This window comes from Chrysochloris asiatica, unplaced genomic scaffold (assembly GCF_000296735.1).
Source record: "Chrysochloris asiatica unplaced genomic scaffold, ChrAsi1.0 scaffold00130, whole genome shotgun sequence".
Taxonomy (NCBI): Eukaryota; Metazoa; Chordata; class Mammalia; order Afrosoricida; family Chrysochloridae; genus Chrysochloris; species Chrysochloris asiatica.
The window spans coordinates 3,926,454-3,952,942 of record NW_006408648.1 but is presented as its reverse complement, the minus strand read 5'-3'; the positions used below and the strand labels follow the sequence as shown (position 1 = coordinate 3,952,942).

Sequence of the window (26,489 nt, the reverse complement as noted above, 5' to 3'; positions counted from 1 at the left end):
TATATATATATATCCTGGTGTGGTGATGTGGATTAATGCGACAGACTGCAAAGCTGTTTGAACTGTAAGGTCGGTGGTTCAAGCTCACCAGCAACTCCTCGGAAATCCTATACAGGGTCACTATGGGTTGGAACTGACTCGATGACACTCAACAACAACATACATATACTTATACTCACACCCCATGATGTAGTGAAATATACTAATATTCATTGTACTCTCTATTTTTTTTTGCATTTTACATGAAGTAAATTTAGAGATTCTTGACCCATGGGCAGAGGGGAAGCTCTGGTATAAGAGAAATGCTTGAGCCATTTGAATCAGAACTGATGAAATTAGATTCGGCTCACAAGCCCTCCTCCATGCGTATGATGAAGATAAAACCTGTTGCCATTTGTTAACACATTCCTATCAGGAACAGAGCCAAGTGAATTACATACATTACCTTTATAGCCCTGAAAAAAACTATCCTATGAGGTAGGCATTATCACTTTCGTTTCACAGAAGAGGAAACTTGTCTGAGCTCACACAGCTAGTAAGGGCAGAAGCCAGAATCCAAACCTTGTTCTTACCCAGAAGCCATTGGTTCTTAGGTTTGTAGGTGCATCAAACTTAACTGGGCTCACAGTAAAATGTAGGTTCCAGGCCTCCCTTCTTGACATTCTGGGTCAGTCTGGGGTGTAGCCCAGACATCTGCATCTTCAACAAGCACCTCGGGTGAATCTGATGTAGGTGGTCCCACAGACCACTTTGAGAATCACTGTCCTAAATGACCTTGTTCCAGACACAATCCATAGGCCAAATCCAATCCACTTTTCTCTTCTCATATGATCAGAGCTGCTTCCTTAATCAGCTCACTTTGTCCTCATCAATATATCATTCTTCAGCCTCCCCTTCCTCAGAATTCATGCCTAGTTAGTGAATACACTTTCTTGTATATGTCCACAGAGATGCACCTATGTGGCCTTTTCCTTTAAATCAACATTAAGAAGATGTTCCCCCTACTTAATTTTGCATCATTCTTCTCATCCCCATCCCTCACTATTGATTTTTCAGCAGTTGTGCCTTTTCAGTTTTTCCTTCACATCTGTGAGAGTCTCTCACTCCTGCAAACAGTTATCTTCACCCGTGGGTTTTCCTTAGACCTTCTAGTGAGAAAATTAATAGTTTTTGATGAGCTGCTTCATACAAGCGGTGCCACCAACAAGAGAGCAAACTGTAGAGGAGCACAGCTTTGCTTCCTTTTATTCTTCCCTGAAAGGAGAGTCCAAATCTTTACATCAGGGGAAGTGTGTATGTATGTGTCCACTAATGGCTCCATTTTTTCAGCTTTCTGGCTGGAGACACTGACATTATCATAGGTCAAGGATACTTAGGACATCTCTAAAGGGAGAGGAATGGACTCTTTTCTCCTTAGTTCAACGCCAATTATTTCACATATGCCCAAGCCACTCAGTAGTCCTGCTTTGTTCTCACCTCCGTGTAGGCCTGGGTCACTTGCTCATACAAGGTTTGATGGTGGTGGATAGCCAACTCCAGGTCCTGCATCTCAGATGGCAGGCCACCTTCACTGCACATCTGGCACCAGGCGTCCACTCCTGACAGGAACTGGAAAGAGATGTGGGGTGGATTAGTGTGGGAGCACTGAGATGGATGGTGAGTGGGTTACCTAGAGCAGAGAGGGTCAGACACCCTGGGGAGAACACCAGCACCTCTGGAAACCTTCAGAGCAGAGTTTAGTCTTGAAGTCTACAAACAACTCAGAAGTCAGATCTAGGCACCTGCTTAGGAAGTGTGGCTTCCACAAACAAAGATTACTATTATTAACCTGTAGGGGTTGGGAGTCGTCTGGTTGTTCAACAGGTTACACCCATACACTGACTGTAAAGTGCTGGTGTGGACACATCTCATTGAGGTGTAAGCAGTCCCCCACCCCACGCCAAATTCCATGTGCCTGTAGTGGACAAGAAGCTCTAATGGACACTCATGCGGACATTGAGTTGTGGTAAGGAACAAAGAGTTAGAATTCCCCGGGAATGTCTAGAGACCCATTGCCACATGGGATGGAGATTAACCTCAACAGGACTCCCAATGTTGGGTCAGTCTCCTGCTCAGCCGGAAGGGGCAGCATGGGTGTCTGAAATAGCAGTGGCCTTTGAGGTTTGATATATAGACATGGAGTACTGCAGACATAAAATGACTTAAAAGTTAAAATTAACAACTGTGGAAGACTATGGGTCTCCATGCACAACGGGTGAGCTAAGTGGAATGACTCAGGTTTATTGGGTAGAAAAGTATACCTTTAAAATGCTAATAATTCTTCACCCAACAGCCTAAAATGGTTCTGTCTGTGATTCTTCTCGCCTGGGTGCACAGCTCCATTTAAATTAATTGCCTAAATACCTTTTTATCCCATTTCCTAGAACAGCCTGTGGGGCAATAAAGAGCTGCCTAAATAAATGCCTTAGAAAAATAGCCTCCAATGAGGTTTCCCTAGTCCGCCCTCCAGTTAAACAAAAGCATAGTTTCTGAATTTCCCTGAAGGACTGGTAATCAGAGGAAATCACATTAAAATGACAAATAACAAATAAAATTTCTTTGGACCCCAACCAATCCAAATCAGGAAACATCAGAAGTTGACTCCTTCAGTTACACTCGGTTCTGATGCTGTTTTTGCTCCTGCAACTGCTGATGTACTGGTCTTAGGGCCATAGCCACACTTTCAGTCCCTGGCCTGTGGGCTTCAGCAATCCTGGGAAAGTGCTGGTGGCCATCCTGTATCATATCATCGCATGTGCTGACTGACACCTCAGGAGCCCCATTAATCACCTGAGAGCAACCTGACATGCATGTGTTGACTGGAGGAAGCACCTCTCCAAGGTCCTGGGATGTCTCTGTAATACTCTAACAGAAGTCCCACACAATGGTCAGCTAAGGAGAGAGAGACACACGCACACAGAAATGGCATCTTCCTTCCCAATCTGCACACTGGGAATAAAGTATGCAGTGACAGGGTTAAGGAGAGAATCAATGTCCAGATTTTCTCATGAATGAGCCAGTTACTATGGGTTACTACCACCATTAAAAAAACAAAAAACAAAAAAACTCAACGAAACAAGACATAGCTGTATTCCTTTCAATGTGTGGGCTATTCTTGACTTGTGACACAAGGATTTCAGTCTTTGGCAAGTTCTCAGGTGGGTTTAGAGACAGGTGGAGGAACTAAAGATACTACACTATTTAGTATTTGAACAAATGCCCACGAGAATAATACCTACCACTTAATAAGCACACTAGCCACCTGCATGCTCCACGAATAACTCTTATTATTGTTGCTGTGTATCTTCAAGTTGATTCTAAGGCATAGTAACCCTACATGGCAGAGTAGACTGCCCAATAGGGTTTTCAAGATCACCATTTGGAGCAGACAGTGAGTTTGAATGGCCAGTCTTTTGGCAAGCAGCCAAGTGAGCATTTAACCATTGTACAACCAGGCCCTCTCCATCCCCATTCAAAACCAAACCAAATCCACTGCCATCAAGTTGATTTCAACTCAGAGTGACCCTGTATAAGGTGTGAAAGTCAAGACTTGGTGTCAAATTGGCTGGGCCTGGATTCTCAATGGTATGGCAGTTAATACAAGTAATGATGTGATCTAATACAATGTAATCACTTCCCCCATGTTGTGATCTGATGTGATCATGCTTGATCTGATATAATTATCACATGTGTTGTAAATCCTCACTTCTGTGATATTAGTGGAGCTGGTGTAATTTGCATATAGGATTAGGTTGTATTTTGAGCCAATCTCTTTTGACATATAAAAGAGATTAAACAGGATTATAATCATGGCAATGAAACGATAATATGATAACATGAATGTAAAGCTAATGTTTTCCTATGTAAACTATCACAAAATTCACAATAAAAACTTTTTTAAAATGGCAGGGGGCAGAGATTAAACAGGTGAGTAGATTTCAGAGGGACCTACAACCACTAACAAAGAAGAGACAGGAGTAGAATGTATTCTTTGGATCTGGGGTACCTGTACTGTGAAGTCCTAGATCCGGGGAAAGATTGATGCTAAAACACACGGAGATCTCTGAGGAATGTTTGACCTACAGATGCTGAAAGGAGGACCTTGATCCAGGGCCGGTAAAGAAAGAAAGCTTTACCCTAGGGCCGGGACTCTGAATTTTGATTTCTAGATTCTTAAACAGAATCAATTTCTGTTTGAGAAAAACATCCATTGTGGTATTTTCTGTTACAGCAGCACTAGAGAACTAAGACATACGTTTTCCAAGACTGTAAATCTTTCTCCCAGGGAGTGGCTGGTGGGTTTGGACTGCCAGCTTTGTGGTTAGCAGCCCAACATCTAACCACAATACCACCAGAGTTCCTTTATTGTTGCTGTTGTAAGCTGCTGAGTCGGTTCCGACTCATAGTGATACTATATAGGATTTTATGAGCAAGACTGGTGGGTTTGAACTGTCCATCTTTTGGTTACCAGTCCAGTGCTTATCCTACAGCACCACACCTGGGCAAACAAACAAGCTCAGAATAGTGAGGTGACTTGCCTAAGAAAATAGTGAATAGTGGGGCTGGGATTAAAACCCATGTGTGTCTGACCACAAAGCCTAGACTCTTTCCATTATTCCATATTGTGTCTGTGTTAGAGTGGGGAATAGAGGAAGAGATTTGTGGTACAACCTTAGGTCCAACTCTCCATTATCTGAAATTACTCAAGATGGGATACAGAAAAAGTTTAGTGTTTTAAGACTTTAATGATAGGCACATCTGGGCTGGAATCACAGATGCCCATATATAAATGATGCAATTTTAGCTGTACTGTATTTAATAATGGTATTATATCCACACACACGTGTGTGTGTGTGTGTGATAAATTTTACTGATATAAAGAATGTGTAGCACACAATCTACAATAAATTTCAAGTAGCAAATTGAGGCTAACAGGAGGATTTTGTTGATTTTTGTTAATGTCTTGTGAAAATCTCAGCCAATCTATGGTTGCAAACAACAAATGTGCTTATTTCTGATATGAATACTGGTTGTTATTCCTGTTTACATTAAGAATAAAAGTGAAAACCAAAAGCTTCTGTCAGAACATCACTCATTCGGCAATGAAGCCAGAGAATGTTTTTTTACTGGACTGAATAATAATAGTTTTAGAATACTGGGAGAATAGTTTGTGTGCTATTCAAACTGCAACAGCTACAGACACACTTTGAAATTTAGTCTGCATTTTTTTAACATTTTCATCAACACTTTCTTAAGACTTAAGACAATCAGTAAGATAATAAATCAAGTCCTGGGTGGTGACATTTGCTGATTTCTATGATCTCAAGCTCCCAGAGTTGCGGCACTGGATGTGGAGTTGGGAAGAAATGCACAGTGTCACACCATTAGACAGTATTTCATTCAGACAGAGGCAATCAGTGTAAATAACCTCAAGAACATAGCAGTAAAATATAGTCAAATAACTAGGAAGTGAGAAAACGATTAAGCACTCGACTACTGGCTGAAAGACTGGCTGTTGGAACCCACCCAAAGATGCTTCAGAAGACAAGCCTGGTGATCTGTCTCCTGAAGGTCACAGCCTGGAGAAACCCTATGGAGCAGTTTGAGTCTGCACACATGGGTAGTCACCATGGGTCAGATAACAACAGTGAATGCTGTGTTTAACAATAAATTCACACAATTTCTGAAAATTCAGTAGGAGCCAGCTCTAACACTCCATGTTATGAAGGCCATGTAATCTGTGAAATGGGTTAACAATGTTACAGTATCTGGCTAATCAGTGAATAGCTGTTGTTAAATGCCATCGAGTTCATTCTGATCCATAGTGACCCTGTATAGGGTTTCTGAGGAGCGGCTAGTGAGCTTGAACTGTCAACCCTGCAGTTCAAACTGACTTTGCAGTCCAGCGCATTAACCCTCAGCACCACACCAGGACCCCATTCATTGAATGACAACCATTAATTATTATTTCTATCAATGATATTACTACATTATTATTACCTATAGCAAATGCTCAATCTAAAATTCTTTTTCCCTGCTCTGAGCATACAAATGACCACGTTCATCCCATTGGTCTACTATCAGGGAATAAATGCAAATGCAACAGACGGTCAATAGACACACATATATCTAAACTACCAATCTGAATGTAAAGAGACACTGAGCCCCTCCTGGTTTGGATGGTGGGTAAAACTACTAAGAGCTACCGAGGCTTCTTCGTGTATACAGGAGATATGAAAGTCAGTAGAACAAGGGTTAACACTGTAACCACTCAGCAGGGTCTTCAATGTTTCTCAGAACCAGAGGAGGGGCTCTCTGCAGAACCATGTGCATACTCCCATCCTGTTGTTTCCCTGCCCCTCCACTCTTCCCACCACCAGCAGCTGTAGCTGCAGCCACAGCCGATCACCCGGCCTTACCTGCTCAGCCTTCTGATGGAAGACCGCGGACATGGCGAGGATGGTACTGCGCTCATCCAGGGCTGCGGCAAAGCTCTTCCACTCCTGATCCAGCTGCGTGGAGATCTGCTTGATTTGCTGTGAGGCATAATGGCCAGCCTCAGAGAGGCGAGAAGCTACGGACATGATACGGTTGATGTTGACGTAGGCATTCTGGGAGGCAAAGGAGAGTCAGCATTCAGTGGGACCGGCTGCAAAGAGATTCATCCAGCACTCTAGGGCCAAATGAGTATTTGGGCAAAGGAGCTACCCAAAACAAAAAGTATGAGAAAGGCTGGTATAGACCTAGTGTTTTCATTCTTGGCACATGGGGAGACACTCTCTATGATGTAAGATCTAAGCAGACAGCAGGGAAAGTAACCGAGGTCTTTCATTCTGGGGAACCTGAATTGCTTTTTGCTATTAGTGCACCAATCACTCTACGTAGTTTGTCTTATTTAATGCTCACAATCATCCATGAGGTCATTCTAGGGAGATGGTCAGTATTCTCAAGAGTTATATCTGGAAGCAATGGCTCAGACTAGAGCAAAAGTTAAGGAGACAAATGCACTTCTCTCACTGAGTAGAGAGTCATATTCAGAGCATTCCAGTCACCTACAACAGGGGATTGGAGTCCTGGTGTGGTGCTGCAGGATAATGCACTGGACCTCAAGGTCAGTTTGAGCCACAAGGTCAGCATTTCAAGCCCACCAGTCACTCCTCGGAAACCCTATAAAGAGTCGTTATGAGTCACTGAACAACAATGTAACGGGATTGGTGGCTCAGTGGTAGAATTCTTGTCTTCCACATAGGAGAGCAGGGGTCGATTCCGACCATTACATACAATGCTCAGCCACAACCCATCTGTCAGTGGAGGCTTTGCCAGGATGCCGGGCAGGTTTTAGCAGAGCTTTTAGACTAAGGTGGACTAGAAAGAAAGGACTGGCAGTATATTTCCAAAAATCTGCCAATGAAAACCACTATGGATCACAGTGGTCCAATCCACAACTAGTCATGGTGGCTTGTGTACCTTTGTGCATGGGCTGGCCAGGAGTCTAGAGCCAACTAGACGGCAGTTAATAACAGCAACAGGGAAGTGATACTGACCAGAGTGAGCAAAGGACACAGGATAACACCACATCTTTCTATCACCAAGTGAAGATAATCACTTCTTCTGTACCATCAAAAGAGTCGGGCACCACTGTCTCTCAGTCAGGGGTTAAATGCAAAGCAGGTAAAACCATACTCTGTTCATTTTCCTCCCTTTCATGTTTGTCTTCTCCACCTTCCCACTACTTCCTGGGATCAGGCCCCAAATTCTCCATGCTTAAGAATAAGATTTGAGATTCTATTTGAGGTTATAAAATTTTGCAAACTAGGTAACAGTGACGGAGGTACACATTATGAATATGATTAATGCCATTGAACTGTATACACTTTTTAAAAATAGTCTAAAATGGCAACAACAAGAATAAAGCTGTGGAACACTATTGGATTTCTACTTCACATGAGAACCTGACCCCAAAAGGCATATGTGGGTGCCTCAAAGAGCTCTGTGGGAGCTCTCGTGATAACTCCTTTCATCTTGTGTTTTGTTCACATACTTCCCCATCTTAGACTGCCAATTAAAAATTCATAAATGTGTGTTGTTTCTGACTAGGCCAACAGAGAACACTCCAGGAAGGAACAAGACAAAAGAAAAACCCCACAGATACAAGCCTGGAGTGATTGCATTTATTTTTAACTGCTACATCCTATTAATTGTCTGTGGTGTCAAAACAATCAAGTATTATCATGGTATCTACAATGAGCTTTTCTGAATCATACAAGCATCTGCCCCAAAAGGACGAGGGAGGCAGGTTGCTTGCACACCTCCGTTCTTTGTTTCAGATATTCTCAAATGGTAATATTCTCCAGTAATGACATTTCCTCTTGGTTCTGTGAATTCAGATGTAGTTTATTAATGATATTAGTTGCCCTCGACCTCCAAGCATGCCATCTAAAACCTGGTCAAGCTGAGAAGGTCTCTCTTATTTTGCAAGGCTGTTGTCCCAATGTCCAGTGAGCCCCATGTGTAATCTCATTCTTTAGTCTGGTAGGAGACCTTTCTGATGTAGTACATCAAAGAACTAGATTATTACTGGTACCTGTTATTGGAATATTCTTCCAAGATTCAGCCCTGTTCTCTGAGTTAGGACACAAATCCTACTTAAAATTGAACTCTATTTATAGAACTGACAGAAAAACCAACTCTGTTCTTAAAAATAGAAGGCACGAACAAGGTGGAAGGCAGCATGTACTGATTTGAATAGTTGTCTCTTCTTAGGAATAACATTTGGGCACCTACCCATCACTGTCTTCCTTTGGGTTCCTCCCAAGGTAGACCTTGAGACACGGGTTGGGGGAAAGGTAGTTTATTTGTGACCTGAACCCAGGAACCACAGAGAGAAGGTGGAGAAGTCAAACAGGAAATGGAGAGAAATACACATAAAGTGTGTTAATTAGAAGTTACTGCTGTGAGCAACTGGGGTTCAAACCTCTGGGAACTCTGAGAAACTGTGTAGAACACACCCTGAGTTTGTCCCACTGAGGGATGAGGAATCTGGGGTATTTATGTGCTAAATTCCAGCTCTCACTGGTGTAAGCTCTCTCCCAGGTAACTTCCTGGCTTTTCCAGTCTGACCCACATACAGGCCACGCACACCTCCCAGGTGAAGTCAGAGAAAGACATGTAGGAAGCTGTTGGTGTGCATGGAAGCCATATGCAGATGACCTCCTTACTGAAAAGATATGGCGGGGTATAAATGACATTTATATAGCTGTGTTTTTCTTAACTGGATTCAAATTCTGGATCCCCTCTGGCTACCCAGATCCATCTAGGGTGGTGGGTTTCCCTATCCTGGTGAAAAGTCTTGTGTGTTTTGGTCAAATGGGAAACAAAAGCACCCCCTGTCCCCAGTCCAGCCTATGGATGCTCAGCCCTTATAGTCTCCCCAAAACTAGGGAGCACAGGGAAGCACAATTGTGCTCACATTCAGGCAAACTCTAGCTATCAACTGTGGTTGCCTCTGGAGAATGTTAACACCTTGTCACTCATTCAAATATTTATGGAGAGTGGGCTGGGTTTTGTGCTGGAAGCTGTAGGGAATCAAGGAGGAAGGAGACAGGATTTCTGCCCACCCATCCCAGATGGGGGGTCCACAGCTAAGACTTAAGAAAGTCCTCAAATAACTGTAATTTAAAACAAAATGATGTAAGTGCTTCAACAGAGGTAGAAGCAACTCACTGTGGGGGTTCGTTCAGAGGGAAGGGCAGGGATGGGCAGAGGGAAGGCAGGGATGGTGGAAAGGAGTGATGAAGGTTCCCTTTAGACTTCAAGTTTGTGGTTGTAAGTGAAAACTAGAACAATAAGAGACCAGAGCTTACATTCATGTTCTAGAGATAGGCACAGAAAAATGCTTTCATGTTTCCTATAAGTGGGCAGAGAAATGTCTTACCAAAATTAACAAGTGATATTGCTTCACAAAATGAGTATAGACAGTGAACTTCTCAAGAGAGGGATAAATACAATGTTGACTCATAAATGTGTTATTCTTCTCTGCTGCACCCTTTCGGTGTATCAGAACATTGTAGCCATGTCACATTGCCCAAGTTCATCTGCTGTTTTTCTTCATTTTCCTTCACCCCAGAACCTGGGTGAGACAAACGGGCAGACAGATTCGAAACTAGTACAAGAAACGCAGTCCCAATCCAGAGAAGAGAGGAATGGTAGAGAAAGTCTTCAGATAACTTAAAAATGAAAGAAGGAATAGGGATGCTTAGTTCTTAGGCATAAATCATAAATGAAATCTCACGGCCTTGGGCCAATCCATTTGTGATACTTGTATTACTATTTATACCTCTGTTAGGAGCACTTGGGAGACATATTTGTCCTGGGGACATGATCAGTAGAGATGGATATTTTGACTCTTTATGACCTTTCAACTTCCTAGCAGCTGCTTTTGCTACTCTTCTCCCTCTGCCTGGTTTTGTCATCCTTCTTTACCGGCCTTTAGTGTCCTGCGATCTGCAGAGCTGCCACCCAGCCAAGGGCATCAAATCACTGGGACAGGAATGAGGAGACGTGGGCTCTAGTCCCAGCTCTGGCACTAACTTAAGATGTCACTTGACTCCTCTGTGCTTCAGTTTCCTCAACTGTAAAATTTGAGTGTTGAACTAAATGATCTCAGACATTCCATCTTCGAATAAATAGTGTTATTTCCAAAACTCAAGCCTCTAAGCTCATTCTGTGTTTATGGAGGGTACCCAGATTGAATGTAGAGAGTTCAGTTAGGAGGTCACAGGTGGGAGGAGGGGTGAAGAATGGACTAAACCTATTCCCTGACATTACCCTCTTCCATGGAGGTGATGGGGCATAAACGGAAGAAATGAGAGTAACTAAAGTTTCAAGTGCCAGTGCGCAACAGAAAGTCTTCAACAAAAGAGTGCCATGATCTGATTGGTGCTTTTAAAATACTGCTCACACTGCTGTGTGCTAAAGGCACGGCAAAGAGAAGTAAGTGTGCATGGAGTGAGGCCAGGAAGGGCAGAGGTTCCTGTAGTTCAGCCTCGACTGTCCACTTACCTCAGCCCCTCACCCTCAAAACATGCTCTATGCTCTGTAGTGTGAGGGTCAAAGCTGAGGCTGGGAGCCCTGAAGTGACCAAGGCCAGCAGCCCTCTTCCCCTTCTCCTCTTCAGTCCCTGCCAGTGAACCAAGCTGCCCCAACTAACCAGACTGCTTGGATAGAGGGAAAGAACATGACTAATATTTCTGGCTTGATGGGTATCTTTTTACACCTTTACCTGAAAATTGCTCTATTAAGTCCCTATACTCATATGCAATGTTACTAATGCTGCAATTATTATGAAGATTCTCACACAGCCAAGATGTACGCACAATCTATGCTGCAGAATGTAATATGCCAGCCCAGCCCACCTCCCTTCAAATCCATTTCTTTCATTACTGTCAATACAAACAGGGACAAATGAACATCTTTAGCAAAATCTCACTAATTCCAAATACCCCACCCCCACTTCTGTTACCTACAAACTCTCCATTTTCATGTCTCATTCCTACAGTCATTAGCTAGAGATCACAAGCCCCATCTCCTGGGGCCTTTGGTCTCCTGCAGCGATTAACTGAAATCAATGGAGCAGGGTCATTCTCCAGAAAGAACTAGGGGACAGAATCATGATGGAAGTCTATATGTATCCCTGTCAAGCACTCTCACTTGGAACCCGGTGCTTAGCTGCTTCTCCTGGGTACAAAACATGCAAAGATGTTTGCAAGAAAATTGTAACTTACCACTTAAGTGGTAAACTCCCTTTTTAAATGTATTGTGTTCTGAAAGAGATACTAGTTCTTCTAGAAGTAATGACGGATGTAGGCTCTCTTTTTGGTAACCCTAAACTCTGTGTCAGGGGCTAGTTGTAAGAGTATATGATTGCCAAGTGTGTGTATTGTTTGAATTCCATTCAGTTTACTCTAAAAAATAAAAACATTTCTCTGTGTTAAGTGCCCATTCTGAATCAGAAACTCTTTCCAGTGGGTTACGTGAGATAAATGAAAGCATCTAGCTCACTGTCTACTATGTAACTGATGAATAAATAAATGCCATATCTTTTCTTTCATTCAGTTCTAGCAGTCTGGCATTAACTCCCCAGATCAAGAGCAAGCCAAATTAAAGTTTTAGTAAAAAGTACAACAAAAAGCAAAAGTCTTTTAATGATTCCAACTACAGGCAAAATGAGTCACGGAAAGTTTCAAGGTATTTCCCAAAGAGCACACCAGAATCCTGGTCCTCGGTGTTTCTGGGAAGTGTCCATTCCTGTCAGAGCCTTTCAGGAGTCGCTCCATGCCCCGGACTCCCTGCTGGAGGTTGCCCTTCCTCTAGGAGGTAAGGTCTGGAGCCCTGAACTACGTATAGCAATTTCCTTGATCCACAGGACTCAGAAAATCAGAATTAGATAATCCAACAACTCATTTTTTGAGTCAGGCTCTTTCAACACAGTATCCTTCCGTGGTTGGTGGTTCCAACTCATAGCAACCCTGTGTAGGGTTTCCGGGGTTTTGACTTATTACTAGGGCAGAAAGCCTCATCTTTCTCCTGTGTAGCAACTGGTAGATTTGAACTGCTGACCTGATGGTTAGCAGTCCAGCTCATTGTCCATTGCATTACCTGGGCTGGGTCTCTGTCTTATGGGACAGACTCCTTGAGGCAGCTCCATTGTCTTGGCATATAATATCTGCACCCAAAACACCCAGGAGTGGGACTATCTCGTCCACACCAGAGGGGATAAATCCTTTTCTTTATTGATGACTGCAATTAAAAGGTGCAGAAGCCTCATTCTAATGCTGAGCTGCTTAGTCCATCCTCTCAAAACAGGACATGAGGTCTCTCACCTTGTCTGGAGGTGACACGACTCATCTCAAAATTTCTCATCTCTGCCTCTTGAGTGGCAAAGGAAAGTCATCTCAGAGCTGTCTCCCCTCTGCAACAGCTTTTAAATTATGATGATGAGAACACAAGTTGTGATCTGCATGTCAGTCCAACACAACCACCACTTAGTGGACACTTTCCCAAAGGGGCTCAATCCTCTTGACAAATGCTGGAGACCTTGACTCTCCAAATCTAAAAGTCAAGAGGATTAGCCCAAGGCCAAGTATTCAGCAAAGTTGTTCACATCAAATGGAAATCAAATAATGTTAAGTTAAAAGTTAAATACAAGTATGTGAGGGCTTCAAAAAATTCATGGAAAAATGAGATTAAAAGGGAATGGAATTATCCCAAATGAAATATACCCAAATGTTCTAAGTAACTGAATGTTTATTGTATACTCAATAGTGATGAGAACATTCTTGTTGTTGTTATTCGTTTCCATTCAGTCAGCTCTTAACTCAAGTTGACCTCAAATACAACAGAAAAAAATGTTTCTTGGTCATGTGCCTTCTCCACGATGGGTTTCAGGTGGGAAAGTTGTGATCCACAAAGTTTTCAGTGGTTAATTTTTGGCAGTAGATCACCAGGACTTTCTTCTCTGAGTCTGGAAGCTGTAGTACAACCTATTCAGCATGATCACAGCACTCAAGCCTCCAGTGGCAGACAGGTGATGACCACATAGGAGGTACATTAGCCAAGAATGGAACATGCAGGACCTTTATTCTTACCTCAGTTCTCTTCTGCATACATACATAAGAGGTTGATTGGGTTTTTTAAAAATAACTTTGGTAACATTTTTAAATCAGGAAAAATGTGTGTGCTTTAATATGTGGTTTTAGAATCTGAAACCTCCACTGAAGAGCTCTGGTTAAGTGCCTGGCTGCTAACTGAAAAGTTGGCAGTTCAAACCCATAAGTCGCTGCACGGGGGAAAGACGCGGCCATCTGCTTCTGGAAACGTCAGAGCCTTAGAAACCTAGTGGGGCAGTTCTGCTCTATCCTATAGGGTGGCCATGAGTAGGAATTGACGTGATGGCAATGGGTTTTGGAATCTCCACTGAAGTAAATACATCAAAACAGCAAGTATCTATGAGTGATGGAGTTAAGGGGAACTTAAGTTCAATCTCCTACTTTTATCCAACTCATTCTTCTTGTTAAAGAAGTGAGACTGTTTTTAAATTTCATGTATCCATTTTTTTGCCACTAAGAATATACTATGGATTGCTGAGTCAAAGGGTACATGCAGTTTTAATTTTAAAATTAAAACTTTTAATTTTAAAAGTTTTGATCAGGTTCTTCTCTGGAAAGTATAATTACTCAAATTTGAGTATTTCTTTATTTTGGTAAAGCTTTTTTTTCAGTTGAAATAAAATTTATATACAGTAAAATAGGACAGTTTTTTTTTTTTTTTAAGCAAGAGTGAGGTTTTCTTTACTTGATTTTGCAAAAATCGGATGTTCAACCCAGTAGACACCAGCAGACACCCCGCATGGCCGGCTCAAAAATAGTTTTATTCCCCTGACTTGAAAAAGCCCCTCCTTCAGTTCCACAACCTACCCCAAATGGTACCCATAGTATTAATGACTGCATTCTCATTTAAAGTTCCTAGTCCTAGAACAGATTTCTTTTTCCCTCTCCCCCAATTCATCCTGCTTACATACCCCTGGGTATGATTCAACAACCTATGTCTGATCTAGCAATCTCATGAGCCCTTTATTCCTGAAGATGGACCATCTTGAGAATTTCTCAGAAATCCTCCCCTTTTCTCTTTATACTTATTGGTCCCATCTTTATTTATTCTTCTTAAATCTTCATGATGTGTATCATTTCTGGATATCCCTAAGAGTAGAACTAACTATGCCTAAAATAGGCATGTTTTAATGAACAAATACTGCTTTACATAAAGAAAGGAATATAAAATATACTCAAAGATATTTTAGAAGCCAAGTTCATGTCAGTCCTTTTATGGTTAAGAAAAGAAAGGAAAAATAGGCATTTCTTGAATCTACCTGTTGTTGTTGTTCTTAGGTGCCATCAAGTGGGTTACCACTCATAGTGACTCTATGTACAGCAGAACACTGTCTGGGTCCTGAACCATGCTCACAGTTGTTACTATATTCAAGTCTATTATTGCAGCCACTGTGCCAATCCGTTCGATTGGAAATCTTCCTTTTTTTTTTTTTTTTTTTTACTGACCCTCTGCTTTACCAAACATAATGTCCTTTTTTTTTTTAATTTAATGTTTTTATTTTGGATTGAGTGAAAGTTTACAGGGCACATCATCAGCTTCACATTCAACCATTCATATAGCTTGTTTCATTACATTGATTATTATCCCCTCCATATATCATCAGTTAACAGTGTTTCTCTCTATCCTCTTTAGCTTTTTTTTTGGATGGGGGGGTGGACTTGCCTTTTTGGAATTTACAGTCTCGGCTTTTAGGGAAGGTTTTTTACATTTGTCTGTGGATATCCAGGGCTCATGTATGAGATTACTAACAAGCATTACTGAATAATCAGATGAGGGACAGTTTGCTATGTCTACTAGGTGGCTAGAGTCTGATCCTCAGAGCCTATGGTTTGGACGGTCAACAACGCTTGGGCCCACAGGGGCTTGGCCTCCTGACCGGGTCTGCACTGTCTGCATCTGAATCCTCCTTATTTATTGATTGTTTAAGGGACGCTGCCTGTCTTAGGCGGTCAGTGCGAATTCCTCAGTCTTACCAGTCATTGAAACTCATTGCAGCATGGCAATGGCTCTGTCTTAAGTAGCCGAGGTTCCACGTGATCCTTACCCGTCTCTGGCCACACGTCCAGCATAAACAGCCATCCTCCGAGGAAGACAGGGAGGGAGGAGATCGGCTGGGGACCCCATGCGCCAGATGTTGCCGGCCCACCACCTGCTCTAAGGTGACCAAGCAGGATCACTATGCTGAGGTTCAGTCAAGTTCTTAGGGGCATAATGTCCTTCTCCAAGGACTGTTCCCTCCTGATGACATGTCCAACATACGTGAGACAGTCTCACCAACATCACTTCTAAGGAGCATCCTGGACTGTACTTCTTCCAAGACCAAGATTTGTTTGTTCTTTTGGCATTCCATCGTACTTTCTATATTCTTTGCCAATATCATAATTCACAGGCATCAATTCTTCAGTTTTCCTTCATCATCCGGCTTTTGCATACATATGAGCTGGTTGAAAATACCAGGTTTGGATCCGGCGCAGCTTAGTTCACAAGGTGGCATATTTGCTTTTTAACACATTAAAAAGGTCTTTTGCAGTAGATTTGCCCGATGCAGTATGTCATTTGATTTCTTGCCTGCTGCTTTCATACCTTGAGTGTGGATTCATGTAAAATGAAGTCCTTGACAACATCAATCTTTTCTCCAATTAGTAGTGGTAGTGGTTATGTGCTGGGAGTCAGTTCCAACTCATAGCGACCCTTTATAGGGTTTCCAAGGCTATAAATCTTTATGAGATTAGAAAGCTTCATCTTTCTCCTGTGGAACAGCTGGTAGTTTCGAACTGCTGACCTAGAGATTAGCAGTCTGACTCATAACCACTACACTACCAGGTCCTTAAAAATATTTGTTAAATCAGCCAAGTACCTTGATTGAAGGAACAAAGAAAGAGGCAGAGTTGGGACTACAAGTCAGGTCTCCTGACGCCAGTCTACACAACTCCTCTACTTACTGCTACCTTCTTCACATGCCCCATAGCTTATATCAATTTAAGTTTTATTTTATCACATTCAAAGAGGATCATGAGGGAAAGCATTTGGAGATTTGTCCATAGAACTTTCAGAGACTTTGTGAGTTACTGTTCAATACCGTTTAGTGAGAAAATAAAGAGATCATGCCAAAGCAATGGAAAAAGCTGAGCTTCATCTTTTTTCTCCAGCTTAATAAGACTCTCTGTATTATTTACATTGTTGCTAGTACCAAACCCACTTTGGTCCTGAAGTTGTTAAAGCATCAGCTTATGATTAATTAGTTTAGCATTACAATGTAAACCTGCTGATCCCACCTTGAAACATATGGACACTGGGATAGTAACATCTGGAGTAAGAACTGTCCATGCTTGAAACAATACTACAATAGTTATGAGATGTGATGAGTTCTAAATGAAACCTCCGACTTCTGCCTCCTAAAAACCACAGGGTGCCCTCTGGGGGGGCCAAATAGGGCATCTGATGGATGACTATCTGGTCAGGTTTGGCCAAACAGTAGGTCAAACCATGTGGAAGCCATCTGTCACTGTCAGGCATAGAGGAAAGGAGGCTGAAGCAGCCCCAGTGCTCAGCAAAGATAACATTGGCCCGTGAATCCCTCTGTCCCTCTGGCCTGGCTTGCTGTAGCAATGCTTCCTCCAGCAATTGCTTTACAAACCATTAAGCAGCCCTGAAAACAAGAGTCGGGCCATATGTCTGATGGCACGGGAAACCCAAGAGCAGGTTTACAAAGAAGTGAAGCTCTTCTCCCTCCTTTCTCAGTGCTGAGTGAAACTTCCTTGGATGAGTGAGCGTGTTCATGTGAGGAAGTGTTGCAGGACTGATATAGTGAGGAGAGACGGGTGCAGCTGGGATCAGATTCAGGGACACACTGGGATAATGACTGGGACAATGCTGCTTTTCTGGGTTAGGACCCAGTAGTTTCAGGCTACTTTTAAGGATGCAATTAGAGGCTATTAGACTTAAGGGAAATGTTTGTGGAAAAAATCCATTATCCTTTAATTCCATTTCCCATGAACATTTTAAAGCCCCTTTTCACATTGACAAGTATTTTATCCCATAGTCCTTTCTCTTGTAGGGCCTTACTACTCAAACCATGGTCTATGGCATCAGCAGTCCCTAAAGTCCTGGTGTAGTGTTGTGGGTTAATGTGCTGGACAACAAAGTCAGTATGAAACCTCAAGGTCGGTGGTTCAAGCTCACCAATTGCTCCTAAGAAATCCTATACCAGGGTCACTATGAGTCGGAATTGATTTGACAGCACATAACAACAACAATAACAATAAGCTAGTTAGAAATGCAGATCCCCAGATCATTCCTGATTTTGTAAATAAAAATTTTTATTTTAATGTAATGCGCTGAACAGCAAGGTTGATTTGAACCAGCCGCTCCTCAGAAACCCTATACAGGGTCGTTAATGAGTCAGAAACCACTTGATGGCACTTAACAACAATATAGTAGGGAACAAGGAACCTTGTAGTGTAGAGGGTTATGAGTTGAAGTGCTGAGAGTTCAGTAGTTCAAATCTACCAGTTGGCTCCCACAGGAGAAAGATGAGGCTTTCTGCTCCTGTAAAGACTTACAGTCTCAGAAACCATATATAGGGTAGCTATGAGTTGGGAACAACTCGATGGTACACAAGCACCACCACCTAGTAGGGAACTCTGATGAACTGCGCTGAATACAGAGAACCACCTCTTCTAGCACACCTAGAAGTGCTAGAAAACAATATAACTCAATCATGACATGGTGCCAAAGGCTGGGCCCAAAATGCATGATCATGTTTCATTCTTACAGCCATCCTAGAAAGGGAGTATTATCCCCCATTTAAAGATGAGGTGAGGCTCTGAGAAATTTAAATAACGTGCCTAAGATCACAAAGCTAGGAAGGAACTACAGAGCCATAGTGAGCATCCCGTGCCCTTGCTCTTACCCACCAGGCTGTTCTATTTGCCAAAAATGTGACAGCAGTTGGGTTGGCCAAGGATGCCCCTCAAGAGGGGAGATGATAGAGAGCAATGTTTCCCAAACAAACAAAATTTCATCTCAGAGAAACAGAGGACCAGAAGAAATGATTCAACAGAAAATTTCTCAACCTCTCTGAAGTCTCCTCCCTGGGGTCCTGAACTTGTCCTTGTAATTATTAGAAGATCCCAGCTCCAGAATGGGCAGGAGACTAGCAGGTGGACTTCTCTTTACATAGCTCTCCTTCCAGCAATAATTTCCACATGCAAACGCAGGACCCGCCACCCTGGGAACAGGGCCCTGGTTCCACAGAACACACGGAAGTTCAGAAAGAAGGCAACACTTTTCCCTTTTCATTGATATCTTTTTTTATTGCTCGAGTCTTATCTCTGTTATCCTATGCATTAATTCAACCATTCATTCAATCACTGTATGAGTAAGGTACAAGACCGAACAAAGTTCCTACACTCACAGAGCATACATTTTAGTAGAAGAGTCAGACAATAATGAACAAAAGGGAGTCCTGGTGTGGCTCTGTAGGGTAAGCACAGGCCTGAGAGGTCAGTTTGAACTACAAGGTCAGTGGTTCAAACTCACCAGCCTTGGAAACCCTATACTGGCTTGCTATGAGTCAGAACCAACTCAACAGTACTTAACAATAGCATAGAAATAAGTAGGACTCCTGGTGTGGCACTGTAGGATCAGCACTGGACTGCGAACCACTAAGTCGGCAGTTCAACCCCACCAGTTGCTCCTCAGAAACCCTACACAGGGTCGCTATGAGTCAGAATCGACTTGACAGAACTTAACAACAACAACATGGAAATAAGTACTGTATGTATAATCTAGTTGGGAAAAGGAGAGAGTATAATGGGGCTGGAGGGTCAGGGCAGGCTTCTATAGGAGGTAACACCTGCACTTAACCCTGAATGAAGTGACTGAGTGAATCACTTGAAAAGAGAGGTTCCAAGTAGAGGGAGTAGTGAGGAAAAGGCCACAGGCAGCAATGAAGTTCATGAGGTCAAGAAATGGGAAGAACCCCAGGGTGATTGGAGGAGGTGTCTAGGATCAGAGAAGTACCTTGAAGTCGACCATGTAGACTCTGGTAAGCCATGTTAAGTTTCATGGGAAGGGACCTCAGACTTTAATCTTAGAGGGATAGCACGACATCCAAGGGTTTTGAACAAAGAAGTAAAATAATGTGATTCACCACAAATTTTGGCAGGATCACTTGGGCTGTTGTGTCTAGAATGGACTGTAGAGGAGTAAAGGTCGAAACAGGGATATCAGGTAGGTGCTGCTGCAACAGTCCAGGTAGGAGATGATACTAGAGGGGGTGAGAAGTGGCCAGCTTCTGAAGGACTCACTGATGGAAATCTTTTAGCTCTTCCTCATTTTCTGGTCTCTGGATGTGTTATGAGTGCTGACCTCTGTTTTGTGTAGTACTGCCTCCTTCCGGTCTATAAACCTGGTCATGATTTCTCACCTTTCAAATTTCCTGATTTATAAAAGCCTTGCCTATACATCCTTGATCATTCTCAGTCTTTCATTTGCCACTTCTGTCCTGCCACCAACCATGCCCTAGAGTAACTTACGCAACAACACCATGCTTATTATTATCAATACTTTGTATCAGTGCTGTGCGTTAGAGTGTAAGCCCTCCCATGCACATTATCTCATCTGACGCACTAGGTTTCATGGGCCATTTCATGCCTTTCATTCGGATCCAGGAGACCTCAAAGAAGAGGACTGAGTCAGCTTTGGCTGAATTTCAGACCTATTAACTCCTTGGCAGATGCAGCCTGACAGAGAGCAGGCAAAGGCTATACTGGAGTCTGGGTATGTGTGTGGATAAACTAGGGGGTAAATATTAAACATGCACAGCAAAGAACCCGAAGGCAAGGAAGGTGCTGAGAGAGCCCCAGATAGCAAAGGACCAAAGAAAAGAGGTACCAGAGCTGTGGTATCTTAAAATTAACAGGAAACCACTTACAAAATACTCTTACGCTCACTATCTATATTTTTAACAGCTTTATTAAGATATAGTTCACATACCAGACAATTTTCCTATGTAAGTATATAAATACATTCGTTTTAAATATATCAATACTGAGCACACTGGTTCTAACTCACCAGTCACTCCTCGGAAACCCTATACAAGATATTTCATATTTGTCTATTCAATTGCTTTGTCCATTTTTAACTAGGTGATTTTGGTTTTTATTGTTGAGTTTTAAGAGTTATTTATATATTCTTAGTATAAATCATCTATCAGAAATATGATTTCAAATCATTTCTGCCATTGTCTGTAGTGTCTTTTTCTTATCACTTGTCCTACTGTGGTAGCTTGTGTGTTGCTAGGATACTGGTAGCTTTGGCACCAGTATTTAAAATACCAGTAGGGTCACCCATGGTAGACAGGTTTCAGTGGAGCTTCCAGACCAAGACTAGAAAAAAGGACATGGGATTGACTTCTAAAAAAAATGGCCTGTTAAAACTTTATGAACAGCAGAGGAACATGGTCTGATAGCCACCACTCATCTGTCAGTCTGTTGTACTGTGGTGGCTTATGTGTTGCTGTGATGCTGGAAGCTATGCCACAGGTATTTTAAATACCCACAGGGTGCACTCATGGTGGACAAGTTTCAATCAGCTGAGCTTCCAGACTAAGACAGACTGGGAAGAAAGAGACTACTTCTAAAGGTTTAGTCACTGAAAACCTTATAAATAACAGTGGAACTCTGTCAGAAAGCTCCAGAACATTGAATATTGAAACATGATGAACAGCACCAGAATATTATCAGATACAATGACAGAAGATGGGACCCTCAGGTTGGAAGGCACTCAATTCAAGAGATTGTCAAAGACTTCATTTTGCTTGGATCCACTATCAACACTAATGTAAATAGCAGTCAAGAAATCAAATAACATATTTCATTAGCAAATCTGCTCCAAAAGACCTCTTTAAAGTGTTGAAGAGTTGCCTCCTCAAAGTAGAGTTGACTGTGATGATGTGAATAGAGTAAAGATTTTGGGACCTTTATTTGCTGATGGGGCAAAGCTCAAAATGAAGAGAAACAGCTGTAAACATCCATTAATAAATGGAACACGGAATGTACAAAGTATGAAACTAGAAAAATTGGAAGCTGTCAAAAATGAAATGGAATGCATAAAGATTAATATCCTAGGCATTAGTGAGTTGAAATGAATTGAAATTGGCCATTTTGAAACCGACAATCACATAGTTTACTATGCTGGGGATGACAAATTGAAGAGGAACAGTATCCCATTTATCATCAAAAAGAACATTTCAAAATCTATCTTGATATATAAAGCTGTCTGTGATAGGATACTATCCATGTGCTTATCAGGAAGACCAGTTAATACCATTATTACTCAAATTTATGCACCAACCACTAACAATGATAATGATAAAATCAAAGAATTCTACCAAGTTCTTCAGTCTGAAATTTATCAAACATACAATCAAAATGTATTGATAACTTCTAGTGACTTGGATGCAAAAGTTGGAAACAAAGAGGAAAAATCAGTAGTTGGAAATATGGTCTTGGTTATAGAAACGATGCTAGCGAATTGCATAACAGAATATTACAAGACCAATGACTTATTCATTGCAAATACTTTTCTTAATCAACATAAAAGATGACTATACACATGGACCTCACCAGATGGAATAAACAGAAATAAAATTGACTACAAATGTGTAAAGAGGCATATTATGAGCCAAAACCAAGCCAGGGACAGAATGTGGTACAGGTCATCAATTACCCTTATCCAAGTTCAGGCTAAAGCGGAAGAAATTGAAAACAAGTCCAAGAGAGCCACAATTTGACCTTGCACATATCCCATATGAATTTAGAGGTAATCTCAAGAACAGATTTGATGCATGAGTCTCTAATAACCGAAGATAGGAAGAGTTGTGGGATGACATCAAGAAGATCATATAAGAGGAAAGCAAAAGGTTATTAAGACAACAAGAAAAGAAGAAAAGAGCAAAATGAATGTCCGAAGAGACTCTGAAAGTTGCTCTCCAGCACAGAGATGCTAAGGCAAATGGAAGAAACATGGAAATAAAAGACCTGAACAGAAATTTTCAAAGGGCAACTGGTGAAAACAAAGTCAAGTATAATGAAATGTACAAATACCTGGAGTTAGAAAACCAAAAGGGAAGAAAATGCTCAGCAATGTTCAAACTGAAAAAAACTGAAGAAAAAAATTCAAGCCTCAACTTGAAATATTGAGGGATTCTATGAAGGATATTGAAGGATGAAGAAAGTATAAAAAGAAGATGGAAGGAATACACAGAGTTACTGTACCATGTTGTACGATGTTCAACCATATAAAGAGATAGCATATAATCAAGAACCTGTCGTATACTGAAGGAAGATGTCCAAGTTGCACTGAAGCCATTGGAAAAAGAACAAGGCTCTAGGAACTGATGGAATACAAACTGAAATCTTTCAACAAACTGAGGCAGCATAGAAGGCACTCACTCACCTCTGCCAAGAAATTTGGAAGATAGCTATCTGGCCAACTGATGGGAAGAGATCCATATTTGTGTCCACTCCAAAGAGAGGTGATTCAATGTGGAAATCATTGGGCAAAATCATTAATATTGCATGCAAGTAAGATTTTGCTAAAGATCATTTAAAAATAACTGCAACAGTACATTGAAAGAGAGAGGCTCAAGTCATAGTCAGACGAGGAGGTAGAATGAGGGTTATCATTGTGGATGTTTACCTGTGTTTACTGACTGTGCAAAGGCTCTCAACTGTGTGGATCATGACAATCTATGGATACTATTACAGAGAATGAGTATTCTGGAGACACTTAATTGTGCTCCTGAGGAACCTGCACATAAACCAAGAGGCTGTCATTTGAAAAGAATGAATGGTTTAAAATCAGGAAAGGTGTGCACCAGGGTTTATTCTTTCACCGTACTTATTCAATACATATGGTGAGAAAATAATCTGAGCAGCTGAATTATATGAAGAAGAACATGACATTAGGGTTGGAGGCAGACTCATTAATAGCCTGCAGTATGCCAATGATACAACCTTACTTGCTGAAAGCAAAGAGGACTTAAAATACTTACTGATGAATATCATAGACCCCAGTCTTCAGTATGATTTGCAGTTCAATGTAAAAAACAAACAAAAAACAAACCTCACCACTAGATCAATAAAAAACATCATGATAAATGAAGAAAAAAATGAAATTATCAAAGACTTCATTATTCTTGGATCCACTATCAACACTAATGTAAATAGCAGTCTAGAAATCAAATGACATATTCCATTAGCAAATCTGCTACAAAAGAGCAAAGATGTCAGATTGAGGACTAAGGTGCGCCTTACCCACGCCATGACATTTTCAATAGCTTCGTATACATGTGAAAGCTGGACAGTGAATAAGGAAGACTGCAGAAGACTGATGCATTTGCATTATGGTGTTGGAGAAATATTAAAAGTACCATGGACTGCTAGAAAAACAAACAAATCTATGTTGGAAGAAGTACAGTTAGAATGTTCCTTAGAGCCAAGATGGAAAGACTCTGCGTCTCATACTTTGGGCATACTATCAGGAGAACTCAGTCCCTGGAGAAGTACATCATGCTTGGTAAAGTGGAGATTGAACATAAAAGAGGGAGCCCCCGTTGAGATAGAGTGGCACCATGGTAGTAGTAATGTGCACAAACTTGACCATGGGCAGTAGTTATTTTTTATGTTGTGCATAAAGTTGCTATGAGTCAAAACCATCTTGATAGCACCTAAAAACAACATCATCTGATATAGTGCAGGGAGATGAGTCCCTCATGTTGGTTCTTAAAATACAACTTGGAAGGAACTGCCTCCCCAAAAGAGGATTGACATGGATGGTGTAAAGCTTTCAGGACCTTCATTTGCTGATGTTTTCTGACTCAAAATGAAAAGAAACAGATGTTTATTTGTCAATAAAGCACAAGTAAACATCTTTCTGCAAACAACCATTGGCAATTGGAACCTGGAATGTACAAAGTATGAATCTAGGAAATTTGGAAATTGTCAAAAAATGAAATTGGAATACTTGAAGATAGATATCCTAGGCATAACTGAGGTGAAATGCACTGGTATGGACCATTTTGAATCCAACAATCACATGGTCTATTATGCCAGGAATGACAAATTGAAGAGGACTGGCACCACCTTCACTATCAAAAAGAACATTTCAATATCTCTCCTAAAGAACGTGGTAATCTATGATGGATGATATCCATACACCTACAAGGAAGGCTAATTAATATGAACATTTTTATCAACTTCTACACTCTAAAATTGATCAAACATGTAATAAAGATACATTTATAATTGCTGGTGATTGGAATATGAAATTTGGAAACAAAGAAGAATCCGTAGTTGCAAAATATGGCCTAGTGATACAAGCACACCAGAGTTCACATGATAAAATTTTGTAAGACCAAAAGACTCTTCATTAGAGCTACCTTGTTTCACCAACATAAATGGTAACTAGATACACGGACTTCACTGACTGGAAAACACAGGAGTCAAATCTACACTTGCAGAAAGAGATGAAGAAGAAGCTCATCAGTCAGAAGAAGGCCAGGGGCTGAGCATGGCACAGACTGTCAATTGCTCATATGTAAATTCAGATTGAAGCTTAAGAGAATTATAACAAGGTTGGCATCATTGAGTTGGTCCAACTCATAGAGACCCTATGTACAACAGCATGAAACACTGCCCACTTCTGTGCCACCCTCAAAATCAATGTTAATGTTTGAACCCATTGTTGCAGCCACTGTATCAATCTATCTCACCGAAGGTCTTCCTCTTTTTTACGGACCCTCTACCAGGCATGATATCCATCTCCAGGGACTGGTCCATGTGAGATCAAGTCTTACCATCCTTGCTTCTACAGTGTATTCTGGCTGTACTTCTTCCAAGACAGATTTGTTTGTTCTTCTGGCAGTCAACGTATATTCAATATTTTTCACCAACATTATAATTCAAATACAGTAATTCTTCCTGAACTATTGTCTGGTTTTCACAGGCATTATGAGGTGATTGAAAATACCAAATCTTGGGTCTCCAACTATTATTATTAAAATCCTTTCAGCAATACCCCATTCCACCTCCACTCCCTCTTACCTCTGGTAAACACTAGTAAACTTTCGTCTCTTTATACTTGCCTGTTCTATATTATTTCATGTAAGTGGGGTCAAATAGCATTTGTCCTTTTGTGACTGACATTTCAATCAGCACCCACTTATATTTGTAAATTTTCTTATTCTCTCTTAATTTCTCAGTTTTTGCTTTATGTACTGTAGTGTTCTTTTTCAGGTTTATATATGTTTACAATTCTTAATATCTTTTTGATAAATTGACCCTTTTATCATTTTTAAATGGCCCTCTTATTTCTAGAAGCACTTTTTTTTTTTTTAAGTCTTTTTTCTGATACTTTCTTGTGGTTGCTTCTCACATGATATATCTTTTCCCATTTATTTGTGTGTCTTTGTATTTATTCATATTTTTTAAATCTAAAGCGTGACTTTGTAGACAGCATATAGTAGGATCTTCTTGTTGTTTTTTGAAAAATCTTCCCTAACAATTCTGCCTTACAGTTGGATTAAGTCTCTTCACATTTAATGTCATTATTGATATAATTGGATTACATCTGCCATTTTACTTTCTATATACTGCATGTTTTTCTGCTCTTTTTCTCTTTTATAGCTTTCATTTTCATTAAGTGAATATTTTCTAATGTAACATGTTGCATTCCTTAAGATTTTTTTTACTACAGTTTCTGGGTTATTTCCTTTT

The 26,489-nt window shown here is 41.1% G+C and overlaps 1 protein-coding gene across 1 annotated transcript in view; it reads right to left on the bottom strand.

Moving 5' to 3' along the window:
• LOC102833043 (kalirin-like) overlaps positions 1 to 26,489 on the bottom strand; it is a 398,989-nt gene that overhangs the window by 242,649 nt on the left and 129,851 nt on the right. Inside the window, exons 7-8 of the mRNA XM_006869427.1 lie at positions 6,459 to 6,650; positions 1,477 to 1,608 (exon numbers count right to left, since the gene is read on the bottom strand). Coding sequence (XP_006869489.1) covers positions 1,477 to 1,608; positions 6,459 to 6,650 — 324 coding nt within the window. The remainder of the gene's footprint in view (positions 1 to 1,476; positions 1,609 to 6,458; positions 6,651 to 26,489) is intronic.